Source organism: Somniosus microcephalus, chromosome 4, assembly GCF_052327205.1.
Source record: "Somniosus microcephalus isolate GS21.2 chromosome 4, FLI_Smic_1.0, whole genome shotgun sequence".
Lineage (NCBI taxonomy): Eukaryota > Metazoa > Chordata > Chondrichthyes > Squaliformes > Somniosidae > Somniosus > Somniosus microcephalus.
In genome coordinates, this window is record NC_140990.1 from 338,449,402 (window position 1) to 338,469,859 (window position 20,458).

The window sequence follows — 20,458 nt, forward strand, 5'->3', positions numbered from 1 at the left end:
CCCATCACCCCTGTGCTCACTGACCTACATTGGCTCCCGGTTAAGCAAAGCCTCAATTTCAAAATTCTCATCCTTGTTTTCAAATCCCTCCATGGCCTCGCCCCTCCCTATCTCTGTAATCTCCTTCAGCCCCACAACCCCCGAGATCTCTGCGCTCCTCTAATTCTGCCCTCTTGAGCATCCCTGATTATAATCGCTCAACCTTTGATGGCCGTGCCTTCAGTTGCCTGGGCCCTAAGCTCTGGAATTCCCTCCCTAAACCTCTCCGCCTCACTCCCTCTCTTTCCTCTTTTAAGATGCTCCTTAAAACCTCCCTCTTTGACCAAGCTTTTGGTCACCTGCCCTAATTTCTCCTTGTGTGGCTCGGTGTCAAATTTTTTTGTCTTTTAATATTCCTGTGCAGCACCTTGGGACGTTTTACTACGTTAAAGGCGCTATATAAATCCAAGTTGTTGTTGTTGCAGTGAGGTGCTTAGGGACATTCCGAGAATGTGAAAGGCACTATATAAAAGAAGGAACTTACATTCAGATAATGCCCTTCGTGCCTTCAGATGTCCCAGAGCGCTTTACAGCCAATGAAGTACTTTTGAAGAGATTGAGTAAACTAGACCTGTGTTCTCTTGAATTCAGAAGAATGAGAGGGGATCTCATTGAAGCATACAAAATTATTACAGGGCTTGACAGGGTAGATGCAGGGAGGATGTTTCCCCTGGCTGGGGAGTCTAGAACCAGGGGTCACAGTCTCAGAATAAGGGGTCGGCCATTCAGGACTGAGATGAGGAGAAATTTCTTCACTCAGAGGGTGGTGAATCTTTGGAATTCTCTACCCCAGAGGGCTGTGGAGGCTCAGTCATTGGGTATATTCAAGACAGAAGTCGATAGATTTCTGACTAGTAAAGGCATCAAGGGATATGGCGATAGGGCTGGTGAATGGAGTTGAGGCAGAAGGTCAGCCATGATCTCATTGAATGGCGGAGCAGGCTCGAAGGGCCGAATGGCCTACTCCTGCTCCTATTTCTTATGTTCTTAAGTGTAGTCACTGGTGAATTGTGGCAGCCAATTTGCGCACAGCAAGCTCCCACAAGCAGCGATGTGACGATGACCAGATCATCGGTTTTACATGTTGGCTGAGGGATAAACATTGTCCAGGACACCGGGGAGAACTCCCCCACTCTTCCTGATTTAGTGCATTGGGATCTTTTACGTCCATCTGAGGGGGCAGACGGAGCCCTCGGTTTAATGTCTCATAACAACAACGTGTATTTATATAGCGCCTGTACCGTAGTAAAACGTCCCAAGGTGCTGCACAGGAGTGTTGTAAGACAAAAACTGTGTCACCAAGCCGCATAAGGAGAAATTAGGGCAGCTGGCCAAAAGCTTGGCCAAAGAGGTAACTGCAAGTACTTTCCTTAAAACCACAATGCTGCGATTACAGCTCAAGTCCTGGTGTTTGAAAACCTTATTTAATTCCTGCAGGTTGTAGGAGGCAGAATGATGCCCGAATCGTAATACACACCCGTTTAATGGCCTCAAGACGATTCTGGACATCTGCTTCGAGAGCCAGACTGCCCGAGCCAGGAGCAGGTGCTCGCCCAAGGTGCAGGTGAGCTGCCCCACTGAGTCAGAAGGTCGTGGGTTCAAGTCCCACTCCAGAGACTTGAGCACAGAATCTAGGCTGACACTCCAGTGCTGTACTGAGGGAGCGCTGCACCGTCGGAGGTGCCGTCTTTCGGATGTGACGTTAAACCGAGGCCCCGTCCGCTCTCTCAGGTGGATGTAAAAGAGCCCACGGCCACTATTTGAAGAAGAGCAGGGGAGTTCACCCCAGTGTCCTGGGGCCAGTATTTATCCCTCAATCAACATCACGAAAACAGATTATCTGGTCATTATCACATTGCTGTTTGTGGGACCTTGCTGTGCACAAATTGGTAGCCGCGTTTCCTACATTACAACAGGGACTACACTTCAAAAGTACTTTATTGGCTGTAAAGCGCTTTGGGACATCCTGAGGTTGTGAAAAACGTGATAGAAATGCAAGTCTTTCTTTTTTCTTTGGGTGTCCTAGTACAAGAAACACAGAGTTAGCATGCAGGCACAGCAAGCAATTAGGAAGGCAAATTGCATGTTGGCCTTTATTGCTCGAGGTGTGGAAGTCTGAGCACAGTTTTAGTCTCCTTATTTAAGGAAAGATATACTTGCTTTAGAGGCAGTGCAAGAAGGTTACGTGGATTGATCCCTGGGATGAGAGGGCTGTCCTATGAGGCAGGTTTGAGTAGATTGGGTCTATAGTCTCTGAAGTTTAGAAGAATGAGAGGTGATCTCATTGAAACATCTAAGATTCTGAGGTGGATTGACAGGGTGGATGCCAAGAGGTTGTTTCCCCCTGGCTGGGGAGTCTAGAACCAGGGGTCACAGTCTCAGAATAAGGGGTCAGCCATTTAGGACTGAGATGAGGAGAAATTTCTTCACTCCGAGGGTGGTGAATCTTTGGAATTCTCTACCCCAGAGAGCTGTGGAGGCTCAGTCGTTGAGTCTTTCAAGACAGAGATCGACAGATTTTTGAATATTAAGGGAATCAAGGGATATGGGGATAGTGTGGGAAAGTGGAGATGAGGTAGATCATCCGCCATGATCTTATTGAAAGGTGGAACAGGCTCGAATGGCCGACTCCTTCTGATGTTTCTGCACCATCCCCATCAGGCCAGGACTCACCAGAAGCAACAACCTCCCCTCACCCCCAGTCTGAGCTTCTCTGACATCTTGCACTCCAGCCACTGCCAGTATTTACCTCTCACCCAAGACCCAGCCCTCCAAGCAGCCGCCATCTTAGTCCTCCTCCGTCCCGGCATGCAGCAGCCCAGCGCTCGGGCGCATGCGCCAGTATTGAGGGCGCAAGGTCTTGTGGGAGTAGTAGTCCACGGGCCCTGGAAAACACCAGTTCACAGGCGGCTATAACCCGGGATCTCGGGTCTGATTGCACTCACAGGGCAGGCAGTAATGATCAGGGAGAGGGACGCGGCGCCCCGAGTCCGCGGGAAGGCTTTGCCAAGCTAAGGCGAACTACAACTCCCAGAGGGCCGAGCGCACCAGCAGCCCCCTCGGACAGGAAGTCCCGCCTCCGGGCGTCAGTGATTGACGGCCGATAGTGACGTCACGCGCCGGCCGGCCTGCCATTGGCTGTTTCCAGGGCGGCCTGTGAGAGCCGGGTGGGTGAGCACGAGCGGGAGGCGCCGGGCTGGTTAGTGAGTGAACTGGTTAGTGAGTGAGTTAGTGAACTAGTTAGTGTGAGACTAGCTGAAGATGGCGGAGCAGGAGCTCAGCCCCCAACTGGAGCTGCACGAAGGCGAGGAGATCGTGGAAGTGATCGAGCTGAGCGAGGGAGAAGAGGCGGCAGGTAAACAGGGCCCGGTGTCACAGCGTTACCCGTCCCCCCGGTGTCACAGCGTTACCCCTCCCCCCGGTGTCACAACGTTACCCGTCCCCCCGGTGTCACAGCGTTACCCGTCCCCCCCCCCCCCCCCCGGTGTCACAGCGTTACCCGTCACCCCCGGTGTCACAGCGTTACCCCTCCCCCCGGTGTCACAGCGTTACCCCCCCCCCCCCCGGTGTCACAGCGTTACCCGTCACCCCCGGTGTCACAGCGTTACCCGTCCCCCCCCCCCCCCCCCGGTGTCACAGCGTTACTCCTCCCCCCGGTGTCACAGCGTTACCCGTCCCCCCGGTGTCACAGCGTTACCCGTCCCCCCGGTGTCACAGCGTTACCCCTCCCCCCGGTGTCACAGCGTTACCCCTCCCCCCGGTGTCACAGCGTTACCCCTCCCCCCGGTGTCACAGCGTTACCCGTCCCCCCCCGGTGTCACAGCGTTACCCCGTCCCCCCGGTGTCACAGCGTTACCCGTCCCCCCGGTGTCACAGCGTTACTCCGTTCCCCCCGGTGTCACAGCGTTACTCCGTTCCCCCCGGTGTCACAGCGTTACCCGTCCCCCCCCCCCCCCCCCCCCCCCCGGTGTCACAGCGTTACCCGTCCCCTTGTGTCACAGCGTTACCCGTCCCCCCGGTGTCACAGCGTTACCCGTCCCCTTGTGTCACAGCGTTACTCTTCCCCACCGTCGCACCGTTACCCTTCTTCTCCACCCCCCCCCCCTTGCTGGTGTCACACCGTTACCTCTCTCCCCCTCTCCACCCCCCCCCCCCCCCCCCCCCCAGGTGCTTGTGCGGTGCTCCCTAAGCACTGCCCCTCCGACAGTGCGGCGCTCCCTCAGTACTGCCCCTCCGACAGTGCAGCACTCCCTCAGTACTGCCCCTCCGACAGTGCGGCGCTCCCTCAGTACTGCCCCTCCGACAGTGCGGCGCTCCCTCAGTACTGCCCCTCCGACAGTGCGGCGCTCCCTCAGTACTGCCCCTCCGACAGTGCGGCGCTCCCTCAGCACTGCCCCTCCGACAGTGCGGCACTCCCTCAGTACTGTCCCTCCGACAGTGCGGCGCTCCCTCAGCACTGCCCCTCCGACAGTGCGGCACTCCCTCAGTACTGTCCCTCCGACAGTGCGGCACTCCCTCAGTACTGTCCCTCCGACAGTGCGGCACTCCCTCAGTACTGTCCCTCCGACAGTGCAGCACTCCCTCAGTACTGTCCCTCCGACAGTGCAGCACTCCCTCAGTACTGCCCCTCCGACAGTGCAGTGCTCCCTCAGTACTGCACTGAAGTGTCGGCCTGGATTATGTGTGTGAACCCACGAGCATCTCACTCTGAGGCTACCACTGAGCCAAGCCGTGATCTGATTGTGCAAAATGTACTGGTACCAAATATAATAATAAAGCTCATGGTGCTGATGGCATCAAGTGCAGTGTGTAGTTCGAGGTTAATCTCCCGTATTATCTCCATTAGCACATATTGAAGCTAATTTTCTAACAGCCTGCACTGTTGCTATCACATCAGACCGCGGATATACCCCCCGGTCCCCCGACAGCCCGCCTGCGAGTCAGTGACGGACGGTGCTTGCTCCGTATTGCCTGGAGAGGATTGGCCTGGGGTGATGGGTCAAGATGCGACTCTGTTCATGGCGATGTGGAGCAGCCCCTCTGACCTGCTTTGTTTTTTTTCAACCCCTCCCCCAGATGACCTTACGAATGAGGCGGAGGAAGAGGAAGATGACGGGGGATGGGAGACCGAGGACGAGGAGTCCATGGAGGTGGTACAGGACGACAGCGATCTGACTTTCTCCAGGCATACTAGTAACTGAAAAGTTTTCTGTGCGGCACTGGAACTGGTCACTTGGGGGTGGGAGAGGGGGCGCTCAGGAAAATGGGGGGTGGGGAGTGGAGCTGCTTCAAAGGGGACCTCTGATGGCACAGTTAGTAAGTGAATATTATAAAATTCTAACAGGACTAGACAGACTAGATGCAGGAAAGATGTTCCCGATGGCGGGGGAGTCCAGAACATGGGGCCACAGTCTAAGGATAAGGGGTAAGCCATTTAGGACAGAGATGAGGAATTTCTTCACCCAGAGAGTGGTGAACCTGTGGAATTCTCTGCCACAGAGGGCGGTGGAAGCCAATTCATTAAATATATTCAAGAAGGAGTTGGATATATTTCTTAAGGCTAAAGGGATCAAGGGATATGGGGAGAAGGCAGGGACAGGGTACTGAATTTGGATGATCAGCCATGATCTCATTGAATGGCGGAGCGGGCTGGAGGGGCCGAATGGCCTACTCCTGCTCCTACCTTCTATGTTTCTATGTATTGAGCAAAGTTGGCCTCAGCACCCCTCGGTTGATCCGGCAGGGTTCCTGCTGCTTGTTATCTCGTAGCCTGTTGGGTGCCGGGTGAGGTCGGGATCTGGTTTAACTGTGATGCCTTTCAGAGTTGAATAGACTGCCGATGCCCATTGTTCGGGCTGGAATCGCGGTCACTTGAGTGAGATCCACAGTGTCCTGACACCAAGCAAGTGGTTACAGGGGAGGAAAGAGGCTGCAAGGGGTTATAGACAGGCTCAGTGAGTGGGCAAGAACATGACAGATGGGGCATAATGTGGAGAAATGTGAAGTTATCCACTTTGGGAGGAAAAATAGAAAAGCAGAATATTTTTAAATGGTGAGAGATTGGGAAATGTTGGTGTTCAGAGGGAGCTGGGGGTCCTTGTACACGAATCACTGAAAGATAACATGCAGGTACAGCAAGCAATTAGGAAAGCAAATGGTATGTTAGCCTTTATTACAAGAGGATTTGAGTACAAGAGTAAAGATGTCTTATTGCAATTATATAGGGCCCTGGGGAGACCACACCTGGAGTATTGTGGACAGTTTTGGTCTCCTTACCTGAGGAAGGATATACTTGCCATAGAGGGAGTGCAACGAAGGTTCACCAGACTGGTTCCTGGGATGGGGGGATTGTCCTATGAGGAGAGATTGAGTAGACTAGGCCTATATTCTCTAGAGTTTAGAAGAATGAGAGGTGATCTCATTAAAATTCTTACAGGGCTTGACAGGGTAGATGCAGGGAGGATGTTTCCCCTGGCTGGGGAGTCTAGAACCAGGGGTAACAGTCTCAGAATAAGGGGTCGGCCATTTAGGACTGAGATGAGGAGAAATTTCTTCACTCGGAGGGTGGTGAATCTTTGGAATTCTCTACCCCAGAGGGCCGTGGAGGCTCAGTCGTTGAGTATATTCAAGATAGAGATTGATAGATTTTTGAATATTAAGGGAATCAAGGGATATGGGGATAGTGCAGGAAAGTGGAGATGAGGTAGAAGATCAGCCATGATCTTATTGAATGGCGGAGCAGGCTCGAAGGGCCGAATGGCCGACTCCTGTTCCTATTTCTTATGTTCTTATGTAGGAGAGGAGAGAATTGATGGAAGGAGATTGGTGGCTCAAACTGAACTGTATCAGCAGGAAAATGCCGAAGCTGCTGATAAATGCTGTGCTCTTGTTCTTTCTAGAGGCGGTATTTTGCTTGAGTTTGGATCCTAAGAGCAACTCGCTGGCAGTGACCGGTGGCGAGGACGATATGGCCTTTGTGTGGAGGTTGAGTGATGGCGAGGTGCTGCTGGAATGTACAGGTAACTCGTTCACTGAGATTGCAAACTAGCGCGGACCTCGCCACTCCAGAGTGGTGCGATTCGCTGCCTGGAAGCAGATTCAATAGTAACTTTCGAAAGAGAATTGGATAAGTACTTGAAAAGAAAAAAAACTGCACGGCTCTGGGGAAAGAGCAGGGACTAATTGGATAGCTCTTCGTCCAAAGAGCTGGCGCGGGCACAGTGGGCCGAATGGCCGACTTTTGTACTGTATCATTCTACGATTCTGCATTGAGAAACAACCTCACAGTCGCGGCAGCCAGTTTGTGCACAGCAAGCTCCCACAAACAGCAATGTGATAAATGACCAGATAATCTGTTTTAATGATGTTGGTTGAGGGATAAGTATTGGCCCCAGGACACCGAGGATAACTCCCCCGCTCTTCTTCGAAATAGTGGTCGTGGGATCTTTTATATCCACCTAAGAGGGCAGACGGGGCCTCGGTTTAACGTCTCATCCGAAAGACGGCACCTCTGACGGTGCAGCGTTCCCTCAGCACCGCACTGGGAGTGACAATCTGGATTGTGTGCTCAAGTCTCTGGAGAGTGGGGCTACCAACTGAGCCATGGCTGACACACAATTGCTGGGGTTAAAAAGTTTCTATATAGATGGAGTAAAATTGATGGCTATAATTTCTCTTTTCTTGCTGAATCATCTATTTAATATCCTACATTACAGCAGTGGCTACACATCAAAGGTGTTTAATTGGCTGTAAAGTGCTTTGGGACGTCTTGCGGTCGTGAAAGGCGCTATAGAAATGCAAGTTCGTTCTTATTAAAAATCCCGTGTCTGCATCATCCTAGCAACTTTTCCCAATATAAATTTCTCTGTCCACATTTATCATGGAAGTTGCTTATTTAATCGTGTCTTGCTGTAATTACAGCCTCCTGCCAGTGGAGATATTTCAGCACCATCACTGGTGGGAGGGTGTTACTACAGCGTGACACGTTTACATAGCACTTCTTCTTATAAATCTGGATCGAAGAGGTTATAGTGGAAATATAAGAACAAGGCCAGAGTGTGTTACTTCATAATGTGGAACTCATTACGCCTCCTCACCCTGGTCCAATGATCCCCCCGCCCTCTAACCCAGCTTCACCTGAAGACTACACTTGGCCGTGACTCCCCATACACAGTGACATGGGAGGGAGAGCGACCAGCTTCTTCTAAATGATTGAGAACGGGTTGGTTTCCTTTGATTGGTCAGATTATGTGAAATGGTGGTCAGTTTAATCTTCAGGTATTTCAGGTCAATTCACCTGAATGCGAAGCTATTGGAAAGTTGTTGGAAAGTTTAAGGAGACTTGAGACTTTGGAAGCTTGTAGAGATTTTGGGAAGGGACTGAAAACCATTCACCAGCGGGAGGCTATGTTCCCTTTAGGCTGTGTGGCCAAGCAGGGGTCCCGCGCAGCCGGTGAGCCAGCTTTTAAATTGAAAAAAACCGCGCCTGTGCGGAATTTTGAATGGGCCGCACAGCCCCCAAAACATTACAGGGAACATTGGTCAGAGGAACATGAAAGCTCACTTGTCGTAACCCATACCAGCACGTGATCGAAACCGACTGCACTGTCAGACCCTAGCTTATTCACTGGTATGTCAAACAGATTGTATCTTTTGCCATTGAAAATGAAAGCTTTGACCTGAAAACACTGTAGTGCTACCTTGAGCTCTTGTCAGCTGCCGTAATCTCGGGCTCTCCGGAATCGAACTGTTTACGTGTTTGTCACAGTCGGTGTTTTGATACAGGAGTATTAACGTCAGGGCCGGTTGGACACAGTGTGGTGGGCCTCGGTACCCTGGGCTTCAGGAGTGGGGCTGGGGCGGGGGGGGGGGGGGGATGCCAGGGTTCGCACTCCTGGTAACTACCCAGTGACTCCCACTGGAGACTGTGGGTGTTGGGGGGTATGTTCCCTGTCTTTTTTGGCACTGAAATGCTGGCAAGCCGCCTGTGCAGGTTCCCTGGAGTTCGACTGAGCGCCCCCCCCCCATTGCCGAATAGCTTGCCTGTTCTCGCCGTCAAGGATCGTGCTGGCAGTATAGCTCCTTGGGCAAGTGCCAGAGACCTGCCAGTGTCTGCACTGATCGTTGGCGTGGTGCTCGTTGACCTGGAATCCATTTCTCTCTCCTGTAGGCCACAAAGATTCAATCGTCTCCGCCTCCTTCAGTCACGATTCTGCTATGGTCGTCACGGGAGACATGAGCGGCCTGATCAAAGTCTGGAAAGTTGAAACCAAGGAACAAGTCTGGTCATTCGAAGTAGGTGACCTGCAGGTGAGGGCCGTGACCGCGGTGACAGTAACTGGCCGGCCCACCCTGGGGTGGAACCAGTTTCTTCAACTCCAGGCTCGGAGGGAATATCTGACCCACGGGGAAAGGACCAAGTGGCACTTCAACCTCTGCCACGGGCACAGAAACAGCCCGGAACAATGGGACAGTGTAGAAGGAGCTTTACTCTATCTAACCCGTGCTGTACCTGCCCTGATACTGTCACTATAACACTGGGGTACAGTACTGGGGGGTACAGGTCTGTCACTGTATAACACTGGGGTACAGTACTGGTGGGTACAGGTCTGTCACTGTATAACACCTGGGTACAGTACTGGTGGGTACAGGTCTGTCACTGTATAACACTGGGGTACAGTACTGGTGGGCACAGGTCTGTCACTGTATAACACTGGGGTACAGTACTGGTGGGTACAGGTCTGTCACTGTATAACACTGGATTACAGTACTGGTGGGTACAGGTCTGTCGCTGTATAACACTGGGGTACAGTACTGGTGGGTACAGGTCTGTCACTGTATAACACTGGGGTACAGTACTGGTGGGTACAGGTCTGTCACTGTATAACACGGGTACAGTACTGGGGGGTACAGGTCTGTCACTATAACACGGGTACAGTACTGGTGGGTACAGGTCTGTCACTGTATAACACGGGTACAGTACTGGTGGGTACAGGTCTGTCACTGTATAACACTGGGGTACAGTACTGGTGGGTACAGGTCTGTCACTGTATAACACTGGTACAGTACTGGTGGGTACATGTCTGTCACTGTATAACTCTGGGGTCCAGGTCTGTCGCTATAACACTGGGGTACAGTACTGGTGGCTGCAGGTCTGTCACTGTATAACACTGGGGTACAGTACTGGTGGGTACAGGTCTGTCACCGTATAACATGGGTACAGCACTGGTGGGTACAGGTCTGTCACTGTATAACACGGGTACAGTACTGGTGGGTACAGGTCTGTCACTATAACACTGGGGTACAGTACTGGTGGGTACAGGTCTGTCACTATCACTGGGGTACAGTACTGGTGGGTACAGGTCTGTCACTGTATAACACGGGTACAGTATGGTGGGTACAGGTCTGTCACTGTATACCACTGGGGTACAGTACTGGTGGGTACAGGTCTGTCACTGTATAACACTGGGGTACAGTATGGTGGGTACAGGTCTGTCACTGTATACCACTGGGGTACAGTACTGGTGGGTACAGGTCTGTCACTGTATAACACTGGGGTACAGTACTGGTGGGTACAGGTCTGTCACTATAACACTGGGGTACAGTACTGGTGGGTAAAGATCTGTCACTGTATAACACTGGGGTACAGTACTGGTGGGTACAGGTCTGTCCCTGTATAACACTGGGGTACAGTACTGGTGGGTACAGGTCTGTCACTGTATAACACTGGGGTACAGTACTGGTGTGTACAGGTCTGTCAGTGTATAACACTGGGGTACAGTACTGGTGGGCACAGGTCTGTCACTGTATAACACTGGGGTACAGTACTGGTGGGCACAGGTCTGTCACTGTATAACACTGGGGTACAGTACTGGTGGTTACAGGTCTGTCACTGTTTAACGGGTACAGTACTGGTGGGTACAGGTCTGTCCCTGGTATAACACTGGGGTACAGTACTGGTGGGTACAGGTCTGTCACTGTATAACACTGGGGTACAGTACTGGTGGGTACAGGTCTGTCCCTGTATAACACTGGGGTACAGTACTGGTGGGCACAGGTCTGTCCCTGTATAACACGGGTACAGTACTGGTGGGTATGGGTCTGTCACTGTATAACACATTAAGTGAATAGTACAGCATTAATGTGTATTTTCTTAATGGGTTTTATTTTTCTCCTCATCTGTCCCAACGTAGCAAATAAAGCTGTGAGGTTGGTTAGACTGGCGTTCCTTCATGCTCTTGCTTTCTGTGTGTACAGTGGGTGGAGTGGCACCCCTGCGCCCACGTGCTGCTGGCTGGCACGGACGAGGGGAGCTGTTGGATGTGGAAAATCCCCAGCGGAGAATGCAAAACCTTCCAGGGCAGTGGCTGTCAAGCGACCTGCGGCAAGATCCTCCCCGACGGTAAGGACCGAGAGTGGGGCGGGGGCTTTCATAAATGGCAGGTGAGCGGCTCTGACAGATTATCATCCAGGGATTGATGAATCCTTGCTGGAACACTCTCCCAGGTAACCAGGGATTGATGCTCCGTTACTGGAACACTCTCCCAGGTAACCAGGGATTGATGCTCCGTTACTGGGACACTCTCCCAGGTAACCAGGGATTGATGCTCCGTTACTGGGACACACTCCCAGGTAACCAGGGATTGATGCTCCGTTACTGGGACACACTCCCAGGTAACCAGGGATTGATGCTCCGTTACTGGGACATTCTCCCAGGTAACCAGGGATTGATGCTGCGTTACTGGGACACTCTCCCAGGTAACCAGGGATTGATGCTCCGTTACTGGGACACTCTCTCCCAGGTAACCAGGGATTGATGCTCCGTTACTGGGACATTCTCCCAGGTAACCAGGGATTGATGCTCCGTTACTGGGACACTCTCTCCCAGGTAACCAGGGATTGATGCTCCGTTACTGGGACACTCTCCCAGGTAACCAGGGATTGATGCTCCGTTACTGGGACACTCTCCCAGGTAACCAGGGATTGATGCTCCGTTACTGGGACACACTCCCAGGTAACCAGGGATTGATGCTCCGTTACTGGGACACACTCCCAGGTAACCAGGGATTGATGCTCCGTTACTGGGACATTCTCCCAGGTAACCAGGGATTGATGCTGCGTTACTGGGACACTCTCCCAGGTAACCAGGGATTGATGCTCCGTTACTGGGACACTCTCTCCCAGGTAACCAGGGATTGATGCTCCGTTACTGGGACATTCTCCCAGGTAACCAGGGATTGATGCTCCGTTACTGGGACACTCTCTCCCAGGTAACCAGGGATTGATGCTCCGTTACTGGGACACTCTCCCAGGTAACCAGGGATTGATGCTCCGTTACTGGGACACTCTCCCAGGTAACCAGGGATTGATGCTCCGTTACTGGGACACTCTCCCAGGTAACCAGGGATTGATGCTCCGTTACTGGGACACTCTCTCCCAGGTAACCAGGGATTGATGCTCCGTTACTGGGACACACTCCCAGGTAACCAGGGATTGATGCTCCGTTACTGGGACACTCTCTCCCAGGTAACCAGGGATTGATGCTCCGTTACTGGGACACTCTCCCAGGTAACCAGGGATTGATGCTCCGTTACTGGGACACTCTCCCAGGTAACCAGGGATTGATGCTCCGTTACTGGGACACACTCCCAGGTAACCAGGGATTGATGCTCCGTTACTGGGACACTCTCCCAGGTAACCAGGGATTGATGCTCCGTTACTGGGACACTCTAATGGGTAGCACGGTGGCATAGTGGTTAGCACTGTTGCCTCACAGTGCCAGGGACCCGGGTTCAAATCCGGCCTCGGGTGACTGTCTGTGTGGAGTTTGCACATTCTCCCCGTGTTTGCGTGGGTTTCCTCCGGGTGCTCCGGTTTCCTCCCACAGTCCAAAGATGTGCGGGTTAGGTTGATTGGCCATGATAAAAATTGGCCCTTAGTGTTAGGGGGGATTAAATACGCGGGGTTACGGGGATAGGGCTTGGGTGGGATGGCTGTCGGTGTAGGGACCGGGTGCTAGGGTTTGGATGATCAGCCATGATCTCGTCGAATGGCGGAGCAGGCTCGAAGGGCCGAATGGCCTACTCCTGCTCCTATCTTCTATGTTTCTATGTAACCAGGGATTGATGCTCCGTTACTGGGACACTCTCCCAGGTTTTCACAGATGTGAGGGCAAAGGTAAAAAGAAGCGACTGAAGATTTTCTGTCCTGAATTTTGCGTAAAGCTTCCTGCTTTATGTCCCCAGGTAAGCGAGCGGTCATCGGCTACGAAGATGGAACAGTGAGGGTCTGGGATCTGAAGCAAGCGTCACCACTTCACATCATCAGAGGTAATGTAGCAGGCAAGGGCTGACCAGCAAGTAGGTCAGTTCTGTTGTGGCACTAAAGGATTATACAGTATCACAGTCACTGAAAACAAGGCTAAGAGTAACAACCCCAACCTTCGCACTCTGACCCTGATGGTGACAGTGCCCTGACTGGCACAATCATGCACGCAACATTCTGATACCATTGAGGAGGTGCCCACAGTTTGAGGGGAGACTGAGGGAGGGGAGGAGTCCCACAGTTTGAGGGGAGACTGAGGGAGGGGAGGAGTCCCACAGTTTGAGGGGAGACTGAGGGAGGGGAGGAGTCCCACAGTTTGAGGGGAGACTGAGGGAGGGGAGGAGTCCCACAGTTTGAGGGGAGACTGAGGGAGGGGAGGAGTCCCACAGTTTGAGGGGAGACTGAGGGAGGGGAGGAGTCCCACAGTTTGAGGGGAGACTGAGGGAGGGGAGGAGTCCCACAGTTTGAGGGGAGACTGAGGGAGGGGAGGAGTCCCACAGTTTGAGGGGAGACTGAGGGAGGGGAGGAGTCCCACAGTTTGAGGGGAGACTGAGTAAGAGGTGCTGGGAGAGAATGAGTTCGAGTAGGAGGCTGTGCGATGCGTCTTAGTATCAGCAGAGGGAGGATGCAGAGTGGGACCAGGAATTTGGAGCACGATTCAAATGCACTTTATATGAGAACTGAGTTGTTGAGACGGGAAATGTTTGGCACAAATGAGGAAACGGAGCTTTAGCGATGGAGGGCGTGGGGGGAGTTCTACTTGAAATCAGAGGAAATAGTGAGCCCAAGAATATCAATCGATGAAGAAGAACTTAAGGTGGAGCCATCAAAGCCGAGAGCCGGGATTGCTCTTGGAAAAATACAAAGAACCGGTATCTTTGGCGAATGAATAGAAGATTATTACGATCCCACTGAGGACTTGGAGGAGGCCGAGGTGTAGTGATTTCGAGAGGACTGAGGAGCGTGAGAGCTGAGGGAAGGTCATGAATGTTGAATGGGACCAGCAGCGAGTGAGTTGGATGATGACTGGAGGGAGGTCAGTGATATGGAGGAGGGAACTGGATCGGAACCCCAGGGGAAATGAGCCAGCAGCGAATGAGCGGCCAGCTCCGTCACCGAAAGAAGCAGCTTTGCAGGAAGCTCGATAACCACGCCTGCAGCGATGGTGGGAGACCATCCAATGGCAGCCTGTTCAGAAATACACTGCGCCACATCACGTCAAAGGCTCAAGTCCCAAGTGCACTTTACTCCTGGTCATCCAATGTCATTTCTTGTTCAACAAGGTTGAATGTATTCAGTAATTCTAATGATGCGATTTAACTGAGCCAGCAATGGGAGCTTTTATATTGAGCCTGACCACAGCAAGAGTAAGAGATAAAGGAAGACGATTGGAGCAGTGTGTGATCGGGGACGGCTACCTGGCCAGAGGCTTCCGCTCCAGTCTCGTGATGTGGCGGTGGAGACTGGGGGGGGAGGGCGAGACTGGGGGGGAGGTGGAGACGGGGGGAGGTGGAGACGTGGGAGAGGTGGAGGCGGGGGGAGCGGGAGACACGGGGGGAGGGGGAGACTGGGGGGGGAGGGGGAGGAGGCGGAGACTGGGGGGGAGGTGGAGACTGGGGGGGGAGGTGGAGACGGGGGGAGGTGGAGACGTGGGAGAGGGGGAGGCGGGGGGAGGGGGAGACACGGGGGGAGGGGGAGACGGGGGGGAGGGGGAGACACGGGGGGAGGGGGAGACGGGGGGGGAGGGGGAGACGGGGGGGGAGGGGGCGACTGGGGGGGGAGGGGGAGACTGGGGGGGGAGGGGGAGACGGGGGGAGGTGGAGACGTGGGAGAGGTGGAGACAGGGGAGGCGGGGGGAGGGGGAGACACGGTGTGAGGGGGAGACTGGGGGGGGGAGGGGGAGCCGGGGGGAGGCGGAGACGGGGGGAGGCGGAGAGGGGGGGAGGCAGAGACGGGGGAGGTGGAGACTGGGGGGGGGGGAGGCGGAGACGGGGGGGGTGGAGACTGGGGGGGGGATGTGGAGACGGGGGGAGGTGGAGACGGGGGGGAGGTGGAGACGGGGGGGAGGTGGAGACGGGGGGGAGGTGGAGACGGGGGGAGGCGGAGACGGGGGGAGGCGGAGACGGGGGGAGGCGGAGACGGGGGGAGGCGGAGACGGGGGGGAGGCGGAGACGGAGACGGGGGGGGAGGCGGAGACGGGGGGGAGGTGGAGACGGGGGGGAGGCGGAGACGGGGGGGGAGGCGGAGACGGGGGGGGAGGCGGAGACGGGGGAGGCGGAGACGGGGGGGGGAGGTGGAGACGGGGGAGGCGGAGACGGGGGGGAGGCGGAGACGGGGGAGGTGGAGACGGGGGAAGGCGGAGACGGGGGGGGGTGGAGACGGGGGGGGAGGTGGAGACGGGGGGAGGCGGAGACGGGGGGGGATGTGGAGACGGGGGAAGGCAGAGATGGGGGGGGGGGATGTGGAGACGGGGGAAGGCGGAGACGGGGGGGAGGTGGAGACGGGGGGGGTGGAGACGGGGGGGGATGTGGAGACGGGGGGAGGTGGAGACGGGGGGAGGTGGAGACGGGGGGAGGCGGAGACGGGGGGGAGGCGGAGACGGGGGAGGTGGAGACGGGGGGGAGGCGGAGACGGGGGGGAGGCGGAGACGGGGGGGAGGCGGAGACGGGGGGGAGGCGGAGACGGGGGGGAGGCGGAGACGGGGGAGGTGGAGACGGGGGGGAGGCGGAGACGGGGGGGAGGCGGAGACGGGGGAGGCGGAGACGGGGGGGGAGGTGGAGACGGGGGAGGCGGAGACGGGGGGGAGGCGGAGACGGGGGAGGTGGAGACGGGGGAAGGCGGAGACGGGGGGGGGGTGGAGACGGGGGGGGAGGTGGAGACGGGGGGAGGCGGAGACGGGGGGGGGATGTGGAGACGGGGGAAGGCAGAGATGGGGGGGAGGTGGAGACGGGGGGGAGGTGGAGACGGGGGGGGGGTGTGGAGACGGGGGGAGGTGGAGACGGGGGGAGGCGGAGACGGGGGGGGGGATGTGGAGACGGGGGAAGGCGGAGACGGGGGGGAGGTGGAGACGGGGGAGGCGGAGACGGGGGGGGTGTGGAGACGGGGGGGGTGTGGAGACGGGGGGGAGGTGGAGACGGGGGGGGGGAGACGGGGGGGAGGTGGAGAAGGGGGGGAGGTGGAGAAGGGGGGGAGGTGGAGAAGGGGGGGAGGTGGAGAAGGGGGGGGAGGTGGAGAAGGGGGGGGAGGTGGAGAAGGGGGGGGAGGTGGAGAAGGGGGGGAGGTGGAGAAGGGGGGGGAGGTGGAGAAGGGGGGGGAGGTGGAGAAGGGGGTGGAGGTGGAGAAGGGGGTGGAGGTGGAGAAGGGGGGGAGGTGGAGAAGGGGGGGGAGGCGGAGACGGGGGGGAGGCGGAGACGGGGGGGAGGCGGAGACTGGGGGGGAGGCGGAGACTGGGGGAGGTGGAGACTGGGGGGGGGAGGTGGAGACTGGGGGGGGGAGGTGGAGACTGGGGGGGGAGGCGGAGACTGGGGGGGGAGGCGGAGACTGGGGGAGGTGGAGACGGGGGGGGGAGGTGGAGACTGGGGGAGGTGGAGACTGGGGGGGGGAGGCGGAGACGGGGGGAGGTGGAGACTGGGGGAGGTGGAGACTCGGGGGGGAGGCGGGGGGGGAGGTGGAGACTGGGGGAGGTGGAGACTGGGGGGGAGGCGGAGACTGGGGAGGTGGAGACTGGGGGGGGAAGGTGGAGACTTGGGGGGGGAGACGGGGGGAGGTGGAGACTGGGGGGGGAGGCGGAGACTGGGGGAGGTGGAGACTGGGGGAGGTGGAGACGGGGGGGGGGAGGCGGAGACGGGGGGAGGTGGAGACTGGAGGTGGAGACTGGGGGAGGTGGAGACGGGGGGGGAGACGGGGGGGGGAGACGGGGGGACGGGGGGAGGCGGAGACTCCCACAGTTTGGAGGTGCTGGCTATAAGATAGGTTGAAGTAAGAGGCAGTGCAATGGGTCCCGATTTCAACAGAGGAAGGGGGCTGGGAGGAGGAACAGTGTAAGACGGGGGAATGAGAGGAAAGTTCCAAGGCGCACTGTCCACAGTCTTGTTGATAAAATGGATAGGAAGGAGTTGGGGTTGGAAGCTAGAGGCGACAGAAATATTTCTGGTAGCTGATACTGTTCTTTTTCTTTTTTTCGTTCCTGGGATGTGGGCGTTGCTGGCAAGGCCCGGCATTTATTGCCCATCCCTAGTTGCCCTCGAAGGTGGCGGTGAGCCGCCGCCTTGAACCACTGCAGTCCGTGTGGTGAAGGTGGTCCCACAGTGCTGTTAGGGAGGGTGTTCCAGGATTTTGACCCAGTGGCGAAGAAGGAACGGCGATATATTTCCAAGTCAGGTGGTGGTGTTCCCATGCGCCTACTGCCCTTGTCCTTCTAGGTGGTAGAGGTCGTGGGTTTGGGAGGTGCTGCCAAAGAAGCCTTGGCGAGTTGCTGTGGTGCTTCTTGTAGATGGTACACACTGATATTTGTATTTATATTGCTCCGTGATGTGATTCTTACTAGTTCTCTCCTGGCCCTCACTCCTGAGGGAGATGTGGTACGATGGGAGGCAGTTGTCCGAGTATAGCGTGACTCTCGCACTCTGTTTGTGCCTCTGTCTCTAGGTCAGGACAGTCACCAGGGTCCCCTGACCTGCATCGCCACCAATGACAACGGGAGCCTGGTCCTGACTGGGTCTGTCGACTGCACGGCCAGACTCCTCAACCCACTCACAGGCAAGGTAATCCGAGTAATCCCGAGTCAACCCGCTCACAGGCAAGGTAATCCAACTAATCTCGAGTCAACCCGCTCACAGGCAAGGTAATCCGACTAATCCCGAGTCAACCCGCTCACAGGCAAGGTAATCCGAGTAATCCCGAGTCAACCCGCTCACAGGCAAGGTAATCCGAGTAATCCCGAGTCAACCCGCTCACAGGCAAGGTAATCCGAGTAATCCCGAGTCAACCCGCTCACAGGCAAGGTAATCCGACTAATCCCGAGTCAACCCGCTCACAGGCAATGTAATCCGAGTAATCCCGAGTCAACCCGCTCACAGGCAAGGTAATCCGAGTAATCCCGAGTCAACCCGCTCACAGGCAAGGTAATCCGACTAATCCCGAGTCAACCCGCTCACAGGCAAGGTAATCCGAGTAATCCCGAGTCAACCTGCTCACAGGCAAGGTAATCCGAGTAATCCCGAGTCAACCTGCTCACAGGCAAGGTAATCCGAGTAATCCCGAGTCAACCTGCTCACAGGCAAGGTAATCCGAGTAATCCCGAGTCAACCTGCTCACAGGCAAGGTAATCCGAGTAATCCCGAGTCAACCCGCTCACAGGCAAGGTAATCCGAGTAATCCCGAGTCAACCCACTCACAGGCAAGGTAATCCGACTAATCCCGAGTCAACCCGCTCACAGGCAAGGTAATCCGACTAATCCCGAGTCAACCCGCTCACAGGCAAGGTAATCCGAGTAATCCCGAGTCAACCCGCTCACAGGCAAGGTAATCCGAGTAATCCCGAGTCAACCCACTCACAGGCAAGGTAATCCGACTAATCCCGAGTCAACCCGCTCACAGGCAAGGTAATCCAACTAATCCCGAGTCAACCCGCTCACAGGCAAGGTAATCCGAGTAATCCCGAGTCAACCCGCTCACAGGCAAGGTAATCCAACTAATCCCGAGTCAACCCGCTCACAGGCAAGGTAATCCGACTAATCCCGAGTCTAACCGGCATTAGATTGGACAGCTCTTTCAAAGAGCCATGATGGGCCGAATGGCGGCGGCCTCCTGCGCTGTAAGATTCTATGATTCTAACAGGCTGAGGGGTGACCAGATAGAGGTCTTTAAGATTATGAAGGGGTTCGATAGGTTAGGCGTAGAGAGGATGACCCCACTTGAGGGGGAGATCAAAACTTGGGGTCACAAATATAAGATAGTCACTAATGAATCCAATAGGGAATTCAGGAGAAACTTCTTTACCCAGAGAGTGGTGAGAATGTGGAACTCGCTACCACAGGGAGTGGTTGAGGCGAACAGCAGAGATGCATTTAAGGGGAAGCTGGATAAACACATGAGGGAGAAAGGAATAGAAGGATATGGTGATGGGGTGAGATGAAGAGGGGTAGGAGGAGGCTCGTATGGAGCACAAACACCAGCACAGACCAGTTGGGCCGAATGGCCTGTTTCTGTGCTGTACATTTGATGTAATTTACTGACCTCTGTGGAGCTATGGTGAAAATTCTTTCTTCCTTTTTCAAGGTTGAGTGAAGATGTCAGTGAGATGATTTAGATTCAGTCGGCTATGGAAGCAGCTGTTCTGTGATGTGTATTGAAGTGGGGTGATACCCCATCTTGTACACGTGGGCCATTTATTCCTTTTCGATAACATAGTGAGTGATTATTTATCATCTTTTTTTTTTAGTCCAAATTTTCTCATTTAAAATATCCAGGAACAAGGTAACCCTGTACCAACCAGTCAGATACCGGATTAACCTGTGGATAAAGAACTTGCATTTATGTAGCGCCTGATCACATCCTCGGGACGCAGCAAAGCACGACCCAGCCAATGAATTACCTTTTGAGATGCAGCCGAAGTTGTTCTGTGGGAAACGGGGCAGCCAATTTGCGCACAGCAAGATCCACAATGAGTCTTGCCCCCTGGTCTGGGAGGGGAGCCTTAAAGTGATCGGGGCCCAACCTTCCCGTTCAGCTGCACGGCCGCACAGCGCGCTCGAGCTCCCGCGCAGACGGTCAGCCGGCTTTTAAATTGAAAGAAACGCGCATGCGCGGAATTTTGAATGGCCCCAAAAAATGACAGGGAACATTGTCGGGGAGCTCGGGTACTTGGTGATGATCAGGAACCCCACCCTAACCCCAGGACGCGACGACCAAGTGTGCCGCCTGAGCTAAGAACGGCCTGTCTGCCTCACTGCTACACTAAGCGGCACCTTTCCCCTGTATAGTGAATTAGATGCCCATTTTGATTTAATTTTCAATCCCTTTTGATGGGAGTTTCGGACATTACAATCACTACCTGTGCCCTGCATTTGTTCTTGAACTTGCAGTGATTTTTGAA

General features: G+C 55.2%; 1 protein-coding gene across 1 annotated transcript in view; it reads left to right on the top strand.

Moving 5' to 3' along the window:
* The first annotated feature begins 3,171 nt into the window (after positions 1-3,171).
* Positions 3,172-20,458, top strand: part of aamp (angio-associated, migratory cell protein) — a 53,007-nt gene continuing 35,720 nt past the window's right edge. The window contains exons 1-7 of the mRNA XM_085986943.1: positions 3,172-3,394; positions 5,116-5,232; positions 6,939-7,058; positions 9,209-9,348; positions 11,296-11,440; positions 13,284-13,367; positions 18,010-18,125. Coding sequence (XP_085843069.1) covers positions 3,301-3,394; positions 5,116-5,232; positions 6,939-7,058; positions 9,209-9,348; positions 11,296-11,440; positions 13,284-13,367; positions 18,010-18,125 — 816 coding nt within the window. The 5' untranslated portion in view covers positions 3,172-3,300. The remainder of the gene's footprint in view (positions 3,395-5,115; positions 5,233-6,938; positions 7,059-9,208; positions 9,349-11,295; positions 11,441-13,283; positions 13,368-18,009; positions 18,126-20,458) is intronic.